The 20040-nt window shown below is 43.1% G+C and overlaps 1 protein-coding gene and 1 non-coding gene across 2 annotated transcripts in view; both read right to left on the minus strand.

Moving 5' to 3' along the window:
• Window positions 1–20040, minus strand: part of Nek9 (NIMA related kinase 9) — a 41714-nt gene that overhangs the window by 12808 nt on the left and 8866 nt on the right. Inside the window, exons 7-17 of the mRNA XM_051149407.1 lie at window positions 17496–17606; window positions 15651–15715; window positions 12506–12556; window positions 11342–11534; window positions 8061–8205; window positions 6979–7179; window positions 6616–6662; window positions 4764–4919; window positions 3217–3325; window positions 2042–2203; window positions 158–328 (exon numbers count right to left, since the gene is read on the minus strand). Of these exons, the coding sequence (XP_051005364.1) occupies window positions 158–328; window positions 2042–2203; window positions 3217–3325; window positions 4764–4919; window positions 6616–6662; window positions 6979–7179; window positions 8061–8205; window positions 11342–11534; window positions 12506–12556; window positions 15651–15715; window positions 17496–17606 (1411 nt within the window). The remainder of the gene's footprint in view (window positions 1–157; window positions 329–2041; window positions 2204–3216; window positions 3326–4763; window positions 4920–6615; window positions 6663–6978; window positions 7180–8060; window positions 8206–11341; window positions 11535–12505; window positions 12557–15650; window positions 15716–17495; window positions 17607–20040) is intronic.
• LOC127197699 (U6 spliceosomal RNA) lies at window positions 9751–9857 on the minus strand. Its single transcript, XR_007831723.1, has one exon. It is a non-coding gene; the product is annotated as a U6 spliceosomal RNA (small nuclear RNA).

The following is a 20040-nucleotide window of genomic DNA, read 5'->3' on the forward strand; positions in this document are numbered from 1 at the left end:
TCCTGCCACTCTGCATAACATCTTTATCCAGGACAGGATTTGAAGCAGCAGCCTCTGCTTTAGGGTACTTGCGTTTCCAACAGCGTCACCATTACGGCCTTAGGAGTGAGTCAATCCTGTCTAAGCCACACCAACTCCACACATAAGAAGCCCTTACCAACAATAAGAATGGTGTGCCAGCCGCGGCAAGAAAGGTCTGGGACATGATGCAGAGATCCAAAAATAGGCCGAGGCCATGAGGTACAGATATCAGAGCCATGTGGTCTCTCTGTGGGAGTCATTGCCAGGCGGCCATTGCCACCATTACCCCAGGCAAAGATGTGATTATCTAGAAAAGAGTTAAACAACAGATTAATGGGATACTATTTTCCCAATTCTGTGGGTATCCCACTGTTACACCCTGTAACTAGAAAGATGTCCTAGTAAGATCTAAATGAGGGAAAAGCCAATTATTCCTCTGTACAGAGCCGAAAGCTTTTCCTGGTCCCACCCAGGTGAAAATGACTACTGCTCCTATGCCATTCATTCATTCATTCACTCCTCATTCATCCAAACAAGTACGGCAATCTACTTCATGGCTAGTGTTCCTCAAGGTGTCTGAGTCAAGATACAAGCCAAGTCCTTGTTCTGGTGAATTTCAATCAGGAAAATAACAACACAAGACCAATAGCTATCTCATGTTTCATACACTGGTCAGTGCTATGAAGGAAGGGGAATGGGAGTGAATAGGAAGGAGATGAGGAACAGCAGGATGGCATTTCATCATTTTAGAGAGAGTGGTCAGAGAAGTACTCTTTGACACTTGAGCAGAGATTTAGATGAACTGATGGGAGTTTTCAAGCAAGAGCAAGGTTGCACAGGTGCAGCTTTGCATAAAGGGAACAAGGAGAAACATATGAGAGGGGCAGGGGGTAGGGGAGGTCCTGGTCATATGGGGCCATGCAGACCTGACTGATGTACCAAACCACAAGAGGCTCTGGGAAGGAGGAACTCAAGAGGTCCTCCGAGGCTATGCTGAGAACCTACTGCAAAAGAGCAAAGGTGGAAGCAGAGAGCAGCTGATGTACTGATGAAGGAAAGAAGCTGTTGGTGTATTCTGAAGAGAGTCAATAGGACTTGCTGATGGGCAGGATGGAGGGTGCAGGACGGGGCTGGCAGAGGGAAGAAGTCTACAAAGGAACAGGCCAACACTAGAAATCTGACTCTTATCCAACTTGGGCTGGCGCACTCTCTTCTCAATGACAGGGCATGTAAGTAATGGTCGGGACAGGACAACAGACATGAGTCAGAGCGCATCTAAAGTGCGTGGGCTATCTTGGCACTTTAGCTTCTGCCATCCACAGTGAGGGGCTGTTGGCTAAATGTCTGAAGGTCAGAGATGACAGTACAAGCTGCAAGGCACACAGGGGAACTTAAAGGAACGAGCTCCTGGGGGAGAAGAGGTGAGCATTTCTATCACAGCATTTGGAAGACTATCTGTGCGTCTTTCCACACACCCAGCCAGTACTGATCAGTATGTGGATGGATGCTGGTAATGAACCAGATAGAAGCACTTACTAGTTCCAGAAATATCTTATCAAAAATGTTAAAATGAAAATAAAACCGGGACGGGGAGGCCTGGCGGCACTCAGAGGAAGGATAGCAAGTTACCAAGAAGAGACTCGATATTCTAAGAGCATATATAGGGGGAGGAGGTCTCCCTCAATCACAGACATAGGGGAGGGGAGAAGGGGGGAAGTGGGAGGGAGGGAAGAATGAGAGGAAACAAGGGAAGGGCTAACAATCAAGATGTAATATGAATAAATTAATAAAAAAAGGTAAAAAAAAAAAGGTTAAAAAAAAAAAAAAAAAAAAAAAAAAAAAAAAGAAAAGAAAAGAAAACCGGGTAAACGTAGAATAGTATTAACTTGCCATTATCTAGAAATCTGGCCTTTAAAAAATTACTACAGTGGACATAAAAACATATGCCAGTTAGACAGAAAGAACTCTTCTAATCAAGAATTAAAACCTGTCTGGGAGGCTTGAGAAACAGCAGACTCACCATCGGTGGCAGCGATGGTGAACTCATCGCCACAGGAGACCCGGATTACTTGCTTCCCACCAAGGGGTCCCCCCAACAAGTTGATTCCCAGGCGCTTCTTATAATTCCCAACACCCAGCTGCCCACACTTATTACAGCCAAAAGTCAGCAACCGGCCTCGTTCTGAGAGAGAAGCAAAAACAAACAGTCAATCCTAAGTAGGTGATGGAACAGAGAAGACATTGCAATGCCAACTCCAGGCACTAGAAGATATAAATATGAAGCTACCCACATGACCTTGAGGTGAGAATATCTAAGAAATATGACCAATTAGAACCTTAATTTAGGATACTTAGAGTGGGTGCCAATTAGAGACCATCGAAGCCAGATGTTATAAATATGGTGAGTTTTGTTTTGTTTTTTAAAGAATATTTATAGCTGGGTGTGGTGGCGCACACATTTAATCCAGCATTGAGGAGGCAGAAGCAGGCAGATCTCTGTGAGTTCAAGGCCAGCCTGTCTACAAAATGAGTTTAAAGACAGCCAGGACTACACAGAAAAACCCTGTCCTGAAAAACAAAATGAAGATTATTGATTGACTTTATGTATATGTGTCTCTCTATGTATATGCCGTATGGGTGGGTGCCCTTAAAGGGGTGGGTGCCCTTAAAGGTCAGAAGAAGGCACTGGATCCCCTGAAGCTGAAGTTATGCTCAGTTATGAGCAGCCCAAGGTGGGTGCTGGAAACACAACTTGGGTCCTCTGGAAGACCAGTTAACACTATTAACCACTGAGTCACCTCTCTTCTTATTAAACATTTATCTTGGATTTATAAACATAATTTTTAAACATCTGTGCTTGAATGCCTAATTTGTTACTGAGGTAACACTGAGTATTAGGGAAAAGTCAGAAGCATGCATGTATCATTAAGGAAGCTAATATTGACCCCAGGTATGGTGATGCACACCTTTAATCCCAGCACTTGGGAGGCAGAGACAGGCAGATTTCTATGAGTTTGAGGCCAGCCTGGTCTACAAAGTGAGTCCAGGACAGCTATGACTATAAGAAAAAGAAACTCTATCTCAACCACGCCCCCACCCCAACCCCTACCCCCCAAAAAAGGAAAGTTAATATTGCCCAGCACAGCACAGCACAACCTGAGCAAAGTCATGCAGTGCAGCTGAAAGCCAACTTACCATCAATAGCAGCTGTGTGAGTCTTGCCTGGGGCAATGGTACGAATTTTGTAAAAGGACAATTGTTTGGCCAAGGTAAAGGAGGTCGTGTAGGGAACTTCATGGTATGCCTGAGACAAGTAAAACACAGAGCAACAGACTCATGAAGCAAACAGTGGTGGTGGTGGTAGTGGTGGTGGTGGTGGTGGGAGGAACAGGCTGAAGATGGAAAAGCTCTTACTAACAAATTCTGCTACTAAGACTGGGTGCCACATAGCTCCCATCTTCAAAAGGGCATAAGAAACAAGCTCAGCACAGACTCAGAGAGTTTGGTGTAAGAAGCAGGATTTTTCTGATTATAAAATCTACATTCCAAATTAAATCACACAAGAATTCTTCATCTAGGAGTATAAGTGATATAAAGATTGAATAATTGACATCTGTTTTGCTTATATACTCTATCTAACAAGGGCAGGGCAAAATCTCTCCAGCTTACAAAGAAACCAGTTATTGTAATCTAATTTCACCTACAAAGTAGTGTATCACAGAAATTCACTACACATAGTCCTCTGAAGTTGTATAAAAGCACCACATAATTTCACAACAAACCTGCATCTTAGCAAACCACAGAATCACATAGTAATTTTGAAGATGCCCTTCAAACAATGCACTCTTCAGCCTTTACCCTGAGTCTGTGCTCTCCTGAGACTGGACTTTAGGTACCACATACAAATTAGCTCAACTTTTCGTTGAGTTAGGAAACTGTAGATTTACTTGATCTATCTTCCTTTGGTTCTTTCTGCATTTGAAGGCAAGGGGCAGAAAACAGACTTAATCTTTAAAAATGACGAAAACTCATGATACTAACACACCTGAAGATATAGAATAATGGTAATTACCATTGATAAATTTATGTGGGACCAGTGTTTTGGAAGCAGTAAGTCAGGAATCTACACAGACACAGGAAATGCTTCTTTTCTATGGCACAACATTCTTGTCCCTGTTTCGAGGGTGACAAGTTGAAACATAAGCTCTCTCTTTACCCTTTGCAGTCCACTTTGGTGAACTGTAACTGTAAAATCCATTGCATAGCTTGACCCGCTTCTGCACATCTACATTTGTGGGATTTTTGCCCTTGGCTTTTAAAGGGGTCTTGCTACATATCACAGGCTAACCTCAAACTAAAGCTCCTCCTGCCTCAGCTTCCTGAGTGCTAAAATTAAAGGCATGTGTCATCACCCTTAGCCTGTCTACCAATACATTTATAAAACTACCTGTCCCCCAGCAAAGAAAAATAAATATAATAAAATAGGAAAAACCCCACAAAGCCCTGTACCTCTCCTCCCTGAGGCAGCCTCTGACTATTGCTATCATGCTCACTTAGCCTGTCCCTGAACATCACATAACACAATCATATATTGTGAACTCTTTTGTGGCTGGCTGTTTTTGCTGAACATAATGTTTGTCACTTTATTCTTAAGTTAAATTCCATGGTCACTAACCTATAATAACAAGGAAATGCCAACCCAGAATTCTGGCAATGAGGTTAAAATCTCAAGGGCTACTCACTTCATGGTTGATGATTCCAGACATGCACTGATTCAGGCCCAGTTTGTTGAACTCGTTGAGTCCACAGGCCAGCACCTTGCCTGACTGGGTTAGCAGAAAGGTCCCGTCACAGCCACACTGAACTGCAACAATGAGTAAAGCCTTTGGAACATCCACCTGCAAGGAAAAAAAAAAATCCCAAGTCATACTTCATGTTAGAAATACCCTTCTGAGCTGGAGAGACAGCTCAGAGGTTAAGCTGCTCTTCCAAAGGTCCTGAGTTCCCAGCAACCACATGGCGGCTCACAACCATCTATGAGATCTGATACTCTCTTGTGGTGTGCAGACATACATGCAGGCAGAACATTGTATATATAATAAATAAATAAATCTTGTTTGTTTGTTTTTTTTCGAGACAGGATTTCTGTGTAGCCTTGACTGTCTTGGACTCACTTTGTAGACCAGACTGGCCTTGAACTCACAGCAATTCACCTGCCTCTGCCTCCCAAGTGCTGGGATTAAAGGTGTGAGCAACCACCGCCTGCCCAATAAACACATCTTTAAAAAAAGAAAGAAAGAAAGAACCTTCAAGTTCCTTCATCATGCTGCCCAGTAGCTTGGTGATCGCTCTTCCTAATGTGGAGTTTAAGTTTTACAACAGAGGGAAAGGCTGTAGGTAAATGAGCAGACGCTCCCTGTCAGTCCACTGTAGGAGTGGCTCCTACTTCTCTGGAGAAGGCTTCTGTAGATGCAGACAAACTCGGAACGGGGCAGCTCTGATCTCTAGCTGGCTTTCTGCTGAGATGGAAGGCTCCTAGAGAGTTTTACGAGAGACAACAGCTTGGAGGAAGCACACGAAGGTAGCAGCTAACACTCCCATAGCCTTCTTCTACAGCTTACAGGACAGGATTGAATAACAAAGGATGTCAGATGGGGCCATGGACATGTCTAAAATCTTGAGCCTCAGTTTCCTTTCACAAGAGGAATGGCTATGAATCTAAAGACAGTCTATGTATGTATCATTTAATCTTGGAATATAAATAAAAATTGGCCACTGTCAATGGTCTAGTACTGAGGTTAGTGGTACTTAACCTTCCAGTATCAGCTAAGCCTGGGGCCTGAGGTATGACTGTGCTTGTCCCTCCGCTGACTCAGGTCCCAGGAGCCTCTTACAGAGCTGCTCTTGGCAGTCCTGACAGTAATCAGATGTCTCCTACTGCACAACCTCTCAGCAAATACAATTTCACATGGTATTCAACTGTAGAAATGGAAGGCTGGGGATGGGCATAGTGGCACACGCCTTTAATCCCAGGCAGAGGCAGGTGGATCTTGTGAGTCCAGACCAACCAAAGCTACACAGAGAAGCCTTGTGGCTGGGGTTCGGGGGGATAAATAAATAAATGGAAGGTTGGGGTAAGAGATAATATATGGCTTCCCACCAGATAAGGTGATTTAGCTGTCTTTAACACTTTCTGTTTTATATGCTGAGTTAAAATATATGACTCCAGCCGGCCGTGGTGGTGCACGCCTTTAATCCCAGCACTTGGGAGGCAGAAGCAGGCAGATTGCTGTGAGTTCGAGGCCAGTCTGGTCTATGAAATGAGTCCAGGACAGCCAAGGCTACACAGAGAAACCCTGTCTCAAAAAACCAAAACCAAACCAACCAAACAAAAAAAGATATATGACTCCATTGTCTGTGATTTAGTCAGATGATAAGACTACATAGTACTAAATCAGGAGTCTTAGATTGACAGTCTTTTACACAGGAAAGACTTAAGAAATAAACCCTCTGCTATAAGGAGTTGGGGAAGAGAGGTTGTCCTTTTGGAGTCTGTGTTTAAGCAGGCTATAGAAGAAGTTGCTTCTCAGTTACCCTTTGTGGTGTATAGTAATCCTCTTCAGAATCCAAACCCAGCCGTCCTGAAACACACAGAAGGGCAGTCATTATACCAAGGGCATTCCTCCCCAGGAAGATGCTCAAAGACTGGCAGCCGGGCGTGGTGGCGCACACCTTTAATCCCAGCACTCGGGAGGCAGAGGCAGGCGAATCGCTGTGAGTTCGAGGCCAGCCTGGTCTACAAAGTGAGTCCAGGATGGCCAAGGCTACACAGAGAGACCCTGTCTCGAAAAACCAAAAAAAAAAAAAAAAAAAAAAAAAAAAAAAAAAAAAAGATGCTCAAAGACTGACACTGTGGTGAGCACCTGGAAGAAGTGGAGGGACACAGGCTTTACCTACCATATTCACCACAGCCCCAAGAATAGACCTCCTTGTTTCGTGTCAGAACCACCACATGATTATCCCCACAGGAGACCTGCTCCACCGGATTGCTGAGGAAGAAGTTCAGCTGCATAGGTTCTAGCACTTCAGGGCCAGAGACCTTGTCCACCCCCATGCAGCCATAATAATCTGATCCAAAGGTATAGAGCTGACCCTCATCTGCAAAAGGAAAGAAAGCCATCACAGAAAGGAATTGTTTTGTCCAATCAGAGCAGAGCTGGATGGAGGACCACCTCGGCCAATGGTCTCACATGAGATATGATCATGTCAGAAGTCAGGCGGGTAGACCATGCAAATAAGCAGAGCTGTTTGCAGTTAGGGAACCACATGTAGTATTATTGTTGTAATGAACAGTCTAAATGTAGGACTGTCATGCTAAATGATCTTCAGATTTTCCTGGAGCCTTCCCTGGGCCTGCAGAGATAGCTCAGCACCCTACCAGGCAGCTCACAACTATAAACCCAGTTTCAGGGAGATCAGAGCATTTTCCTGGCCTCCATAATAAGTATTATACTCATGTGCACAAACCCACACTCAGACACACACACACACACACACACACACACACACACACACACAAAACCAAGGAATTATAAAGTAAGTGATGATAAAATCAAAACCAAGTGTAGCTCTTGATCCTGATTTTGTGACATACCAAGCCTAGAGAGGTGGGGAGATTATTCTCTCCCCAAAGGAGGACACAGAGTCTGTCCTGTCCTGTCTCACATCTTCTCTGCTACCCACCTTCTCTCCGCGTTCATCACTCCTTCCTACCACAGCAAATTGGGGAGGTTCTTTTGCTTGTCTTAGTGCTGGAAACTGAACGCAGAGCCTTGCCTATGCTAGTCAAGTGCTCTACCACCGAGCTATTCTCCCTAGGCCTGGGAACGTTGTAATTAGTGAGTATATTTGCTTAATGTATTCACGGTTTTTGTTGGGGTTTGGTAATTTTTTGCTATAAAAATCTCAACTACAATTGCATCACATTAGCACAATGTCCCATATTAAATATCCCTAGATGAGTTTTGTTAGTCACGTACCTGTCACACAAACAGTGAAATCATCACCACATGACACTTGGTGGATAGCTTTTCCTTGCAACTTTTCCACATGCTTTGGCTGTCGGTAGGAAGCCTTGTCTCCATGTCCTAGCTGACCGTGGAGTTTAGTGCCCCCTTGCATGTTCTGTTAAAAAAGAGGTCTTGTGAAGTTTTAACTTTTCATGCTAAAAGCTAATCTTTAATATCACTACCTCTGAATAAAAACAGTAAGAAAAATAGAAATTTAAGGACAAAAGTAGGTGGGGGGGGGGCTGTTTAAAAGAAAAATAACTTTTTTTTTTTGAGACATGGTCTCACTAATATGGTGCTAACTGTCCTGACACTAACTCTCTATTAACCAAGCTGGACAATCTGCCTACCTCTGCCTCTTGAGTGCTGGAATTAAAGGTGTTCGTCACTTTGCCTTACTAGGATAAAGCATTTAATGGTTAATGTAAATGCCCACGGACAGGTAAAGAAGGTTTTGAAGGACATCCAGACTCACAGCCACCAGCTTCAGGACAAGTTCCAAATTTTGTCTTTATCTTAGTAGAAGGTCAGCTCATGTTTAATGATGAGTGATGACGGAGTTCATTATGGAGCATAATTTGATGGCTTTTGTTCCAATTTGGTTTCTGTGGCTCTGATAAATACCACGACTAAAAACAACTTGGGGAGGAAGGGGTAGTGAGAATGCTGGAATTTTCTTTAAAAACATAGAAATATTATGTTTTCATTTTAATCCCAGGTGTGGCCTCATACTCTGGTGGTGGCCTGATTTTGCCAGCTGCAGATAGTTTCTCAATTGTGTGATGGTTGGAATTCTGAGGACTTTTCAGAGGGTATATAAACGCTAGGGCCCCGAGAGGCAGAGTGGGTTGTTGGCTGGTTGTGGGTCATTGTTGTTTGTAGTTTGTTAAGTAATTATGCACAAAGAAAAACAACAACAAGAAGAAATCAGATATCCTGACAGCGAAGATCAAACTTGCCCAAGGAACTCAATACCCCTAATCGGCAGGAAGTGGTCTAAGATAACATTGCCCCCTTTCCAACGCCTGACTTTATTCAGGGATCCCTTTCCTTTCCTCTCTATCCTTTTTTCTCTCTTATCTACTGTTACAGAGTTGAAAGGGTAAAAAACAAAAAAACAAAAAAACCCAAAAAGTTGGAGTTGGAGAAGGGTGAAAGAAAGAACCCATGAAGTAGCTAAAGACAAGTTACAGAGAGAGCTTGCACTTTATAGTCCACCATCAAGGGAAACCAGGGCAGGGCTCCAGCGGAAGCAGAAGCTATCATTGCTTACTGGCTTGCTCCTAGGGCTTGATCGGCTTCCTTTCTTATAGCACCCAGGACCACCTGCTCAAGGGTGGCACCACCCACAGTGAGCCACACCCCCCAATCAATCATCAATCAATAAGATGTCCCACATCATGCCAATCTGATGAAGGCAATTCCTAAACTGAAGTTGCCTTTTCCCAGGTGACTAGCTTGTGTCAAGTTGACAAAAACTAACCAGAACATTTTCTTTTTTTTTTTTTTTTTTTTTGTTTTTCGAGACAGGGTTTCTCTGTGTAGCCTTGGCCATCATGGACTCGCTTTGTAGACCAGGCTGGCCTCGAACTCACAGCGATCCGCCTGCCTCTGCCTCCCGAGTGCTGGGATTAAAGGCGTGCGCCACCACGCCCGGCTTTTAAATATGGAACGCTTCACGAATTTGCGTGTCATCCTTGCGCAGGGGCCATGCTAATCTTCTCTGTATCGTTCCAATTTTAGTATATGTGCTGCCGAAGCGAGCACCAGAACATTTTCTAAATGAGTATAACCCTAAAGACCACATGAACTACAAGTTTTATAAATTTTGGTCAGCTTCCTTAAAACATAGAACAGCTAAGAAGAATATAGCCATATAAAAAAGAAAACAAAACAGCAGAGAGAGAGAGAGAGAGAGAGAATTTGGTTCCACAAGTAAGTGCTATACGGTAATAAGAACAGTACTCACAGCTCTCTAACAGTTTCTTAGAGATAGCGATACTTTCCATGCACTTACTCAAGTTAAACCCTTTAAGGCATTACGTTCATTACATTTCTGATAGCTACCCACAGGCTAATTCTTTAAGGGATAAGGTTTTAGGAAATAACAGCAGGTCATCACTCTGTTACAGAGGATAAATCACTTTTTTTTTTTTTTTTAACATTTCACAATTATTCATTGTCTATTCTCTTACAATGAAGATAAAGCACTGGATAAGACAAATATAGTCCATATACCTATTTTTTAAAAAGCCGAAGCCACTGAAAAATAGAGGAGCTTCCTCAGACAGGAAGCAGGGGTAGGGTAGGGCTGGGTAAGAGCAAATGCACCTGCAGAAAGTACAGCAATAATCCAAGAAACCAACCAGCACTCAGGGAGGTAGAGGCTGGCAGATCGCGGTAAGTTCGAGGCCAGCCTGGTCTACAAAGAGTGTCCAGGACAGCCAAAGCTACACAGAGCGACCCTGTCTAGAAAAACCAAAAAAAGAAAAAAGAAAAAAGAGCCAAGAGAACATGCTACCAATTATGCTAGGTGTCACTGAGAAGTCAAGGTAGATAGGGACAAAGGCAGTCATCGTATTTTTGCAGTTTATTGGTCATTTGGCCAAGACCCATGTTAGTGGCAAGGGCGGAAGCTGTCCTGCAGGCGAGTGAGGAGAGTGGGAGATCTGGAAAGGCGGAAACATGTCAGTTGTGCACACTACAACCCCAGCACTTGGGAGGCTCCAAATTTGAGACCATTCTTTGCTACAAAGTAGGACCTTGTCTCAAAAATTAAAAATGCAACAGTAAACAATAACAGCAAAAGATGAATGACAAGGCAACAAAGAGAAATTCTTAGCAATTTCCATTCATAGACAAGGGGCTTGAAGGTTTCCTGTCATGGCATGTGTTTCATTTGTTTACAAAGCTATGTCATAGGTACTAGCTGCTCTACCTCAAGGCAATAGAACACAAGGGTAAACAGAACACATTGCTGAAATCATCTAGTTGTCCATGACAGACAGCCCAGTCTTCTGAACCCAGATGCAAGGCACTCATTTTCTTTCCCTCTCTCACTCATTCATCCGTCCAAAAACCATTCATAGGTAACCACTGTGCCCTAGGGATGGAGCTACAAGAGTGAATACACAGCCCACAGCTGCTCTCATAGGAACTCATGTTCCATCACCTCACTCTGGTGGCACAAAGACAGCTAACAGAATGCCTGCACAGCCGGAAGCAATGGGGCTTGTAGCCACTCTACTTACCACCCAGGTGTATAGTTCCTTCTCAACAGTGACCACAGCAAAGTGGGTGTTCCCTGCGCACACCTGTCGGGCACTGCAGCCACTCTTGATTACATCCAGTTTCTGGGGTGTGGATTTTCCACCACCCCAAACATAGACTTCACTGGTTCGTGATGTTACCACAGCAATGGGTGCTTCAGTCACGGTGCTTGACCTGTCAACAATCCGCAAACAAAGGCACATTTAACGTAAAGATGGTTTCAAAGAAGACTGGTGATGTAGCTCAGTGCTTGCCTAGCAGGTATGAAGCCTTGAGTTTGATCCTTGGAGCCACATAACAAAAGCAGTGTGGGCTGCATGAATTCCTTCTTTAAAAAAAAAAAAAAAAAAGGTCTATGCCTTCAAAAAAACCTGCCAATTTTGACATAAAAAAGTATATTCTTTCAACCCTCATTACAGGCTTTCCCAGCCAGCTAAGGCTTCATCACAGCTTAGCCAGACCAGACTCCAGCCAGTCCCCAGCAGCTCCACTTTTCAACACTCATCATGGTAGTAACATCTGCTTTATTGTGAGGGGAAATATGGCTTTCTTCTTCCCTTCAGGAAAGACTATCTGGGGTCTAGAGAGATGGCTTAGAGACTAAGAGAACTGGTTGCCTTTCCAGAGGACCTTGGTTGATTCCCAGAACCAAGTGGCAGCTCAAACCCCACTCCCAGGGGATCTGATGCCTTTCTTCTGGCCCCTGCAGAGACCAGGCACACACATATACAGACAAAACAGCCACACACATTAAAAACCTTAACAAAACCACAAAGCCACTCAGTGGAGCCTGAAGAGTTAAGAGTGCGTGCTGTTCTCTCAGAGGGCAGTTCCCAGCAGCCTTATCAGGTGGCTCACAACTGCCTGCAAGTCCAGCTGCAGGGATCCAATGCCTTGCTCTGGTCTTTGAAGGCACCTCATACACACATTGCACATAAACATATACACAAATAAATCTTTAAAAAAAAAAAAAAAAAAAAAAAAAAAAAAACGACTGTCTGTGACTATGTGACATTTAAGCCAATGTTGGCTCCTAAATTGACACCACAGGCTGTGAGGATCAAATAATGCATATAGACTCCAGTAAGCCTCCCTACCAGGAACTGAAGACACATAATATCCCCACACAGGCTCTTGAGAATTACCTTGGTCTCTTTGTAGGTGCATTAAGCAGAGTGACTTTTTCTTCCATCTCTCTACCAAAAGAAAAATAAAGTCATGTGAGTAAAATACCAAGTGCATTGCAACCATATCCCTTTAATACATTTCATGGACTAAATTTTATAACCATATGCATGAATCCTGCAACATGACAATATTTTTAGGAAAGCAACTCAAAAAGTTGAGTCACACAGGCCTGATATCGTATGACTTGTTAAATACAAGAGTAGCAGTCTGAGGTCTTTGCTTTGTATATATAAGACACAGTCCAGACTGGAATAGGGAGCCTTGAGAGACAGAACACACATGACAGATGTTTCCATCTGATCTACCCACTGACTCAAAAACATCATCTCCAATGCTGGGCCTATCTTTCTGCCAAGCCAGCTTTTCTTTCTGATTTCTCTATTTTTGTAACTGACATTCCTTCATTCTCGCTCAATCAACTTTAGTCATCTTTGACTCTCTTCTCTCCCTTTCTTCACTATGCCATTTTTTTCCCAGTATGCCCATTTTTATAGATTTTTCTTACACAGTACCTTTAAAATTTTCTTCTCTCTCCCTTTGCGCATGCGTGTGTGTGTGTGTGTGTGTGTGTGTGTGAGAGAGAGAGAGAGAGAGAGAGAGAGAGAGAGAGAGAGAGAGAGAGACTGGCCTTGAACTTGTGATACCATTATACTCTACTACTGTACTTTCCCTGCTACTCCTCTGTCCCATCTCACTAACTAGGTTCTGTGCAGGTTGCTTCCTGACTCACAAACACATCAGTGCCTCCTGGCCAGTCTTGCTTATGAGCATCCCAATCAGTCCTTATGTCCTGAACTAACCTAGCAACAGATACAAGTTCTGCTAAGTAACTTCTTTGGGCACCTCTCTCATCATATAAACTGTCCTCTATAAACACCTAATTCTTGTGTACTCTCTTTTCTTTCTTTCTTTCTTTCTTTTTTTTAAGACAGGGTTTCTGTGTAGCTTTGGCTGTCCTGAACTCTGTAGGCCTGTCCTTGTAGATCAGGCTGGCCTTGAACTCATAGCGATCTACCTACCTCTGCCTCCCTGAGTGCTGGATTAAGGGTGTGTGCTTTTTTCTATGATATATTTAATTTTTATTTGTATGTGTGTGCGAGGGGGCACATATATGCACACGAGTACAGGTGCTAGCAGAGGCCAGAGGAGTCAGATTCCCCAGAGCTTGAGTTACAAGTGGCTGTGAGCTGCCCGAAGTGAATTTAGATCCTCTGCAAAAGCAGCAAGTACTTAACCTCTAAGCCACCTCTGCGGCCCTGCACTCCTTTGTGAATTAAGCTTGGCATTCAAGAGCCCTGACTCCTCTTCTGATTTACAGCCCATACCCTAGCCGGCCTGCGTCACTCTGCCTAAGTCTATGGATTACTACATTACCTCTCAGGCATCGATAATCTTTGAAAGCTCTTAAGAGAGCTTGGCCAAGTCTACAGCCACAAATCTAGCCAAGTAAGATTTTTGTGTTTTTAGAGTATTTTATGCAACTTTCTGTATCTACACTTTTCATTTTATTATTTTTCTATGACTACAGTATGGCATCTTATATTTTACAATCAAAGTACAAAGTATAAAATTTTTAAAAATCAATAAAAAAATTGAAAATGTTCAGTTAAGATATTAAGGTCATATTATATTGTTGAGAAATAAGCTACATAAAAAATTAAATATACAGCCGAGCGTGGTGGTACATGCCTTTAATCCCAGTACTCCAGGAGGCAGAGGCAAGTGAATCTCTGCGAGTTTGAGGCCCGGCTGGTCTACAAGGTGAGTCCAAGACAGACAAGGCTACACAGAGAAACCCTGTCTCAGAAAACAAAAAAAAGGTGAACTGACATACGAAGGTGAGAGAGGAAGTGCCGGGGCTTCTACGCATGTGAAAGGGAGGAATTGGGGAAGGATACGATCAAAATATATTGTATATATGTATGAAATTGTCCAAGAATAAACAGATGATATTTTTAAAATAACAATAAAACAAAGGGGTCTGGAGAGATGGATGAGAGTCTGAGAGCACTTGCTGCTCTTACAGGCGCCAGGCTTTGGTTCCTGTACCCATTCAGCAGCTCACACCCATCTGTAACTCTGGTCAAAGGGCATTTGTTGCCCTCTTCTGATCTCTGGGCACCAGGTATGCATGTGGTGCATATATACATACAAGCAAAACACACATAAGATAAAATAATCTGAAAAAAAAATCAAAACAACTAGAAACCAAGAAAAGTTAGTTATGGAACAAAAATTCTAATGTATATCAAACTAAGGAATGATTAGAAGGAATATAGGAAAAAACTTCAGGACATGGACTAGGCATGTCAGAACAAAAAAATAGGCAATAAGAGCAAAAATTAAAATATGGGATACATCAAATTAAAAAGCTCCTGTACAGCAAAGGAAACAGCCTACAGTGTAGAAAAAAATATTGGCAAACTTTATCTAATATATGAAGAATGCAAACTACTCATTTAAAAGAAAACAAACCTAACCTTGTTTTTAAAATGGTGATTTGAACAGACACTCCTCAAACATTAAAAAAATGGCAAGTATATAAAAATGCTCAATATCACCATGATCAGAGAAAGCACATCAAAACCAGGGAAGATTATCTGGCCCCAATTAGAAGCAGGCCCCAATCAAAAAGGCTAAAAAGTAACATACTGGCAAGGGTGTGAGAGACAGGAACTTATGCATTGCTGGTGGTAACATAAATTAGTATGCCATGGAAAGTGGTGTGGAGGTTCCTCAAAAAACTAACAATAGGCTGATGTAGCCTATAACCTCAGTGCTTGGGAAGCTGAGGCAGGAGGATGGCTTGTTTGATGCCAGTCTGGGTTACAGAGCAAGGCCTTGTCTCAAAACAAAATAGAACACCCCACTCTAAGGCCCTAACTGCAAATCTAAGGGTACTAATGCCTCAACTTTAGAATTAAAGAGTCCACAGATGTGGGGGAACAGAAAGCCCCTGGGTCCTACCAGGGGAAATCCAGAATAAAGCAGCAAGAAGGTACCCTTAAGCAACGAGAGCAGGCTGTTGGGGAAGGAGACAGCGCCCTTCCTTGTTACTCTCAACCATCTCTGAAGTGATGAAGTGATGTCTTTGTGGATTACCTCCTGCGTCTCCTGAGAAGGGGGAGATCCAGAAGTTCATCTGCAGTGGGTCTCTGCTCAGGATCCTAAAGAGTGAAAAACATTAGTTTTCTTTTAAAGTGAATGAACAATATGGAAACTATGAGGAATTTTATATTCCCTCAGAGGCTGTAGACAAGTTATCTAAAAACCAATTTTAAAAAGAAAAAAGACTTTAATTTTTTAAAATGACAATTTCCAAGAATGAGAGGCCTAGATTGCCTGTTGATCCAGCCTGTCCTCTAGACATGACAGGGAACATGCACCTATGAAGTCCCAATAATATGGCTGCTGAATAAGACCAGCTTAATGACACATCAGTTGACCTGCCAATGAAGACAGGGAAATCACGCATGTCCCAGCCCCAGATGAAGAGCAACACATAGTCAAAGGCTGCTGAACAAGGAATAATCAGTTTCCTCCACAAATGAGCTCCCACATAGGTTGTCCAGACCCAAGTGGTCAGTCCTAGACACACGTACATACATATGGAAGATCAAAAAAAGAGTGTTGGAAACTCTGGAATGGAGTAACCCATAGTTCTGAGGCAGCATGTGCATGCTGGGGACTGAACCTATGGCCTCTAGAAAAGCACCTGGTGCTCTTAATGCCCCAATAGTGCTATCTTGTTTTTGTTTTTGTTTTTTGAGACAGAGTTTCTCTGTGTAGCCCTGGCTGTCCTATACTCACTTTGTAGACCAGGATGGCCTGGAACTCACAGAGATCCACCTGTTTCTGTCTCTCTGAGTGCTGGAATTACAGGCGTGTGGCACCACACCTGGCTAGCACTATCTTTATATAACCAGGAATAATGCAGTCTTCCTTTTCTCCTAGAACATGGACTCTGTAGGTTATATACACGTGCACATATATGTGTATGAATGGTTACATGTGCATATACATGTAACAATAATAAATAAAGAAGAAGCCCAGGCACATGAATGAGGATTTGTACAATGTGCCCTCCTCATCTATTCAGTTAAGGCAGCAGCTCACAAAGCCCAACACATAGGCACTGAGTCCCCTGGGGCTTTATTCAGAGACTCTGCGGTCTGGAGTAGGGCCAAGGAATCATCATTTTCGCTATAAAACTCCCCAACTGGGTGATTCTGGTGCTCCTGGCTCTCTGCCCATACCATCAGTAACACTAGACCCGAGTACACAGTAAAGAGACTTTAATAAACTACATATCCTTTATGTAAGAGTTGAAATTATTCCTGACTATACTTTTTATAAAACCAAACTGATCCTCCTACAAGGTGTGATGATGTATACCTGTAATCGCAGCACTCAGAAGCTGAGACTGGAGGATCACAGCAAGTTCAAGGCCAAGCCTGAGCTGTGTAGTAACAAACGTTGTTTAAAAAAAGAAGAAACCACCCCCCGACCCGAAACAAAACAAAACAAACTTGACCATTAAAAATGCAACCATCTTACAATTACATATTTTTAAAACAGAAAAAAAAGGGCTGAAGAGAATACCCAGCATTAGGAGCACTGACTGCTCTTACAGAGAACCCAGGTTCAGTTCCCAGCACCCACATGGCAGCTCACAACTGTCTGTAACATCAGTTCCAGGGGATCTGACACCCTTACACAGACAAACATTCAGGCAAATCACTAATGCACATGAAATAAAAATAAATCATTTTTTAAAAGGATTAAAACTAGAATAAAGTAAGACTTTGCTAAAGCACCCAGATACCATGAATTACCAATGCTTATCCTGAGACCAGCTTGGGAAGTGGACATGGTTTGTGTGCTTCATATCTGTGTCATGCCCCAAATGCTGAGGTCATATGGAACAGGTGAATACTTGAGGCCTACCTGGTCGAGGCAGGCGTGTACCAACTGGATCAGTTCCAAAGAATACTGACTGGAGTCGACCTCCATGGCCCGGATCCCCTGTACAATCTTCACACACAGGTTGAGTGGGTTCTAGAAGGAAAGAAAGAGTACATTACTCATCGTTATATAAAGGCAGCGTTAGTGCAGCCTGAGGGAGGGATGGCTCAGTAGTTAGGAGCACCAGGTACTCTTCTAGAGGACCCAGAGTTAATCCCCAGCACCCACATGGTGGTTCACAACTATGTGTCACTCCTATTCCAGAGGATCCAACATGCTGTTCTGCCCTCTGCAGACACCACACACTCATGTGGTACACAGACATACATGGGAGGCAGAGGCAGGTGGATTGCTGTGAGTTCGAGGCCAGCCTGGTCTGCAAAGAGAGTCCAGGACAGCCAGGGCTACACAGAGAAACCCTGTCTTGAAAAAACCAAAAAAACCCCAACCCCTCTAGCCCCCAAAACAAGAAAGCAAGAAAGCAAAAAGATAGCATTATCTCTACCAAGCAGGGGCCCAGAGGTGTCTGTGACTATTCAGAGAAGTGGCAGCAGTTCTGCATTACTGATTTCATCTTAGAACTATCAGTACGCGTTAGAAAGCAGGGTGGTGAATTTGCTGCTATGAGATGGAAGGAAGGGAATTCAAAGACAGAGATCAAAACTAGGACTGTGTAGCCAAAAGGATGTTCCTTGGAATACACTATAATCTTACCTTTCAGCTGAATCTCAAGAGAAAAATAAAACAGAGCCAGGTGTAAAAGCATAGGCGAGAAGATCAAGGTCATCCCTGGGTAGACAGTGAGTGAGGCCAGCATGCTCTCCATGAGACCCTGCCCACCCCACCAGCCCCTCTCTCTCTCAGGAAAAAAAAAAAAAGTTTCCTGTAATTCCTTTGCAGCTAATTTGCCTCCAGAAAAAAAAAAAAACAAAAAAAAAAACCAAAAAACCAAAACAAAACAAACAAAAACAAACAAACAAACAAAAATCACAAAGTATCTTAATATGATAAAGTAGTTAACAGCAGTGTAACAGGAAGCACCACCACCATCTTACTGCAAACTAGACAGCATTTTACACGCACCTCTTTATCTTTATAAGTATAATGCAAGGGAGTTATGAGCATAGTTAATTTGTATACAAGAAAAGGGGTGCTCATTAACATAAAATAACTTGCTCAAAGTCACTGAGAGTAAAAAACAGGCATCAGCCGGGCGTGGTGGCACTCGGGAGGCAGAGGCAGGCGGATCTCTGTGAGTTCAAGGCCAGCCTGGTCTACAACGTGAGTCCAGGACAGCCAAGGCTACATAGAGAAACCCTGTCTTGAAAAAACAAAAAAAGAAAAACAAACAACAACAAAAACAGGCATCAGCTGGGTGATAGCTCACCCCTTTAGTTCTAACACCTGAGAGGCAGAGGCAGAGGCAGAGGCAGAGGCAGGAGGATCTCTGAGTTTGAGGTCAGCCTGGTCTACAAAGTTAGTTCCTGGACAACCAAGGCTATACAGTGAAACCCTGTCTCAAAAACAGAGAAACAAACAAACAAACCTCACCAAAAAACAAAACAAAACCCACCCACCAACCAACCAACCCCCAAAATGGAGGCATCACACATCCAAAGCCTGTGTATTCAACAAGGTGTTTTTCTTCCACTCTACTATGTAGGAGAATTAGATGGTGTACCAAGTAGGAGACAAGGGTCTCCTAACAGACCAGTGAGTCTGCATTACCCAAAATTTACTTTTTCCATACACACTATCAGAAAATCTTCAGAGATGAACCAGGGTCACAGAAATGATCTGTGTACATTCTCACACGTGGTTATGCTGAGTGGATGGGAATCCACTTCAGCTACTCTGAAGCGTGGCCCACAGACTACAGCCAACGGCGGCACCTGGGAGCTTCTTAGAAACAGAGCACGGACTATGCCACCCAACCTGCTCAAACAGAACCTGCAGTTTAGCAAGATGCCCAAGTGATTCTGAATGCAAATTAAAGCTTGAGAAACAATTTTTTTTTGTTTTGTTTTACATTAAGCTTTAAAGAAGAAAAAAGAAACCTATTTTTAAAAATTTGCTGTCCATAGAAACAAAGACGATCGTTACTTAGGGAGTGTGTGATGTTTCAAATACTCTGATAGGTACTATACATAATACGCCTCAGCTTAAGAAACCGCTGATGTAGCTACAGCATAAGAAATGAAACAGCTTTCCCAAACTGCAGCATCACATAGGTGACTCTAGAGCAGTGGCTCTCAACCTTCCTAATGTCGCGTGTGACCCTTTAATACAGTTCGTCATGTTGTAGTGACCCCCAACCATGAAGTCACTCTCATTGCTACTGCATCACTGTAACTTTGTCGCTGTTATGAACCATAATGTAACTATCTGACATGCAGGAGGTCTGGCCTGACTCCTGTGAGAGGGTCTGTCTTGGCTCACAGGTTGAGAATTGCTGCTCTAGAGACTTAAAATTATAGTCAACAAATTCAAGTACAGTACTTCAACTGCTTCCTTATTTTTATTTATT

The sequence above is a fragment of the Acomys russatus genome, chromosome 1 (genome assembly GCF_903995435.1).
Source record: "Acomys russatus chromosome 1, mAcoRus1.1, whole genome shotgun sequence".
NCBI lineage: Eukaryota > Metazoa > Chordata > Mammalia > Rodentia > Muridae > Acomys > Acomys russatus.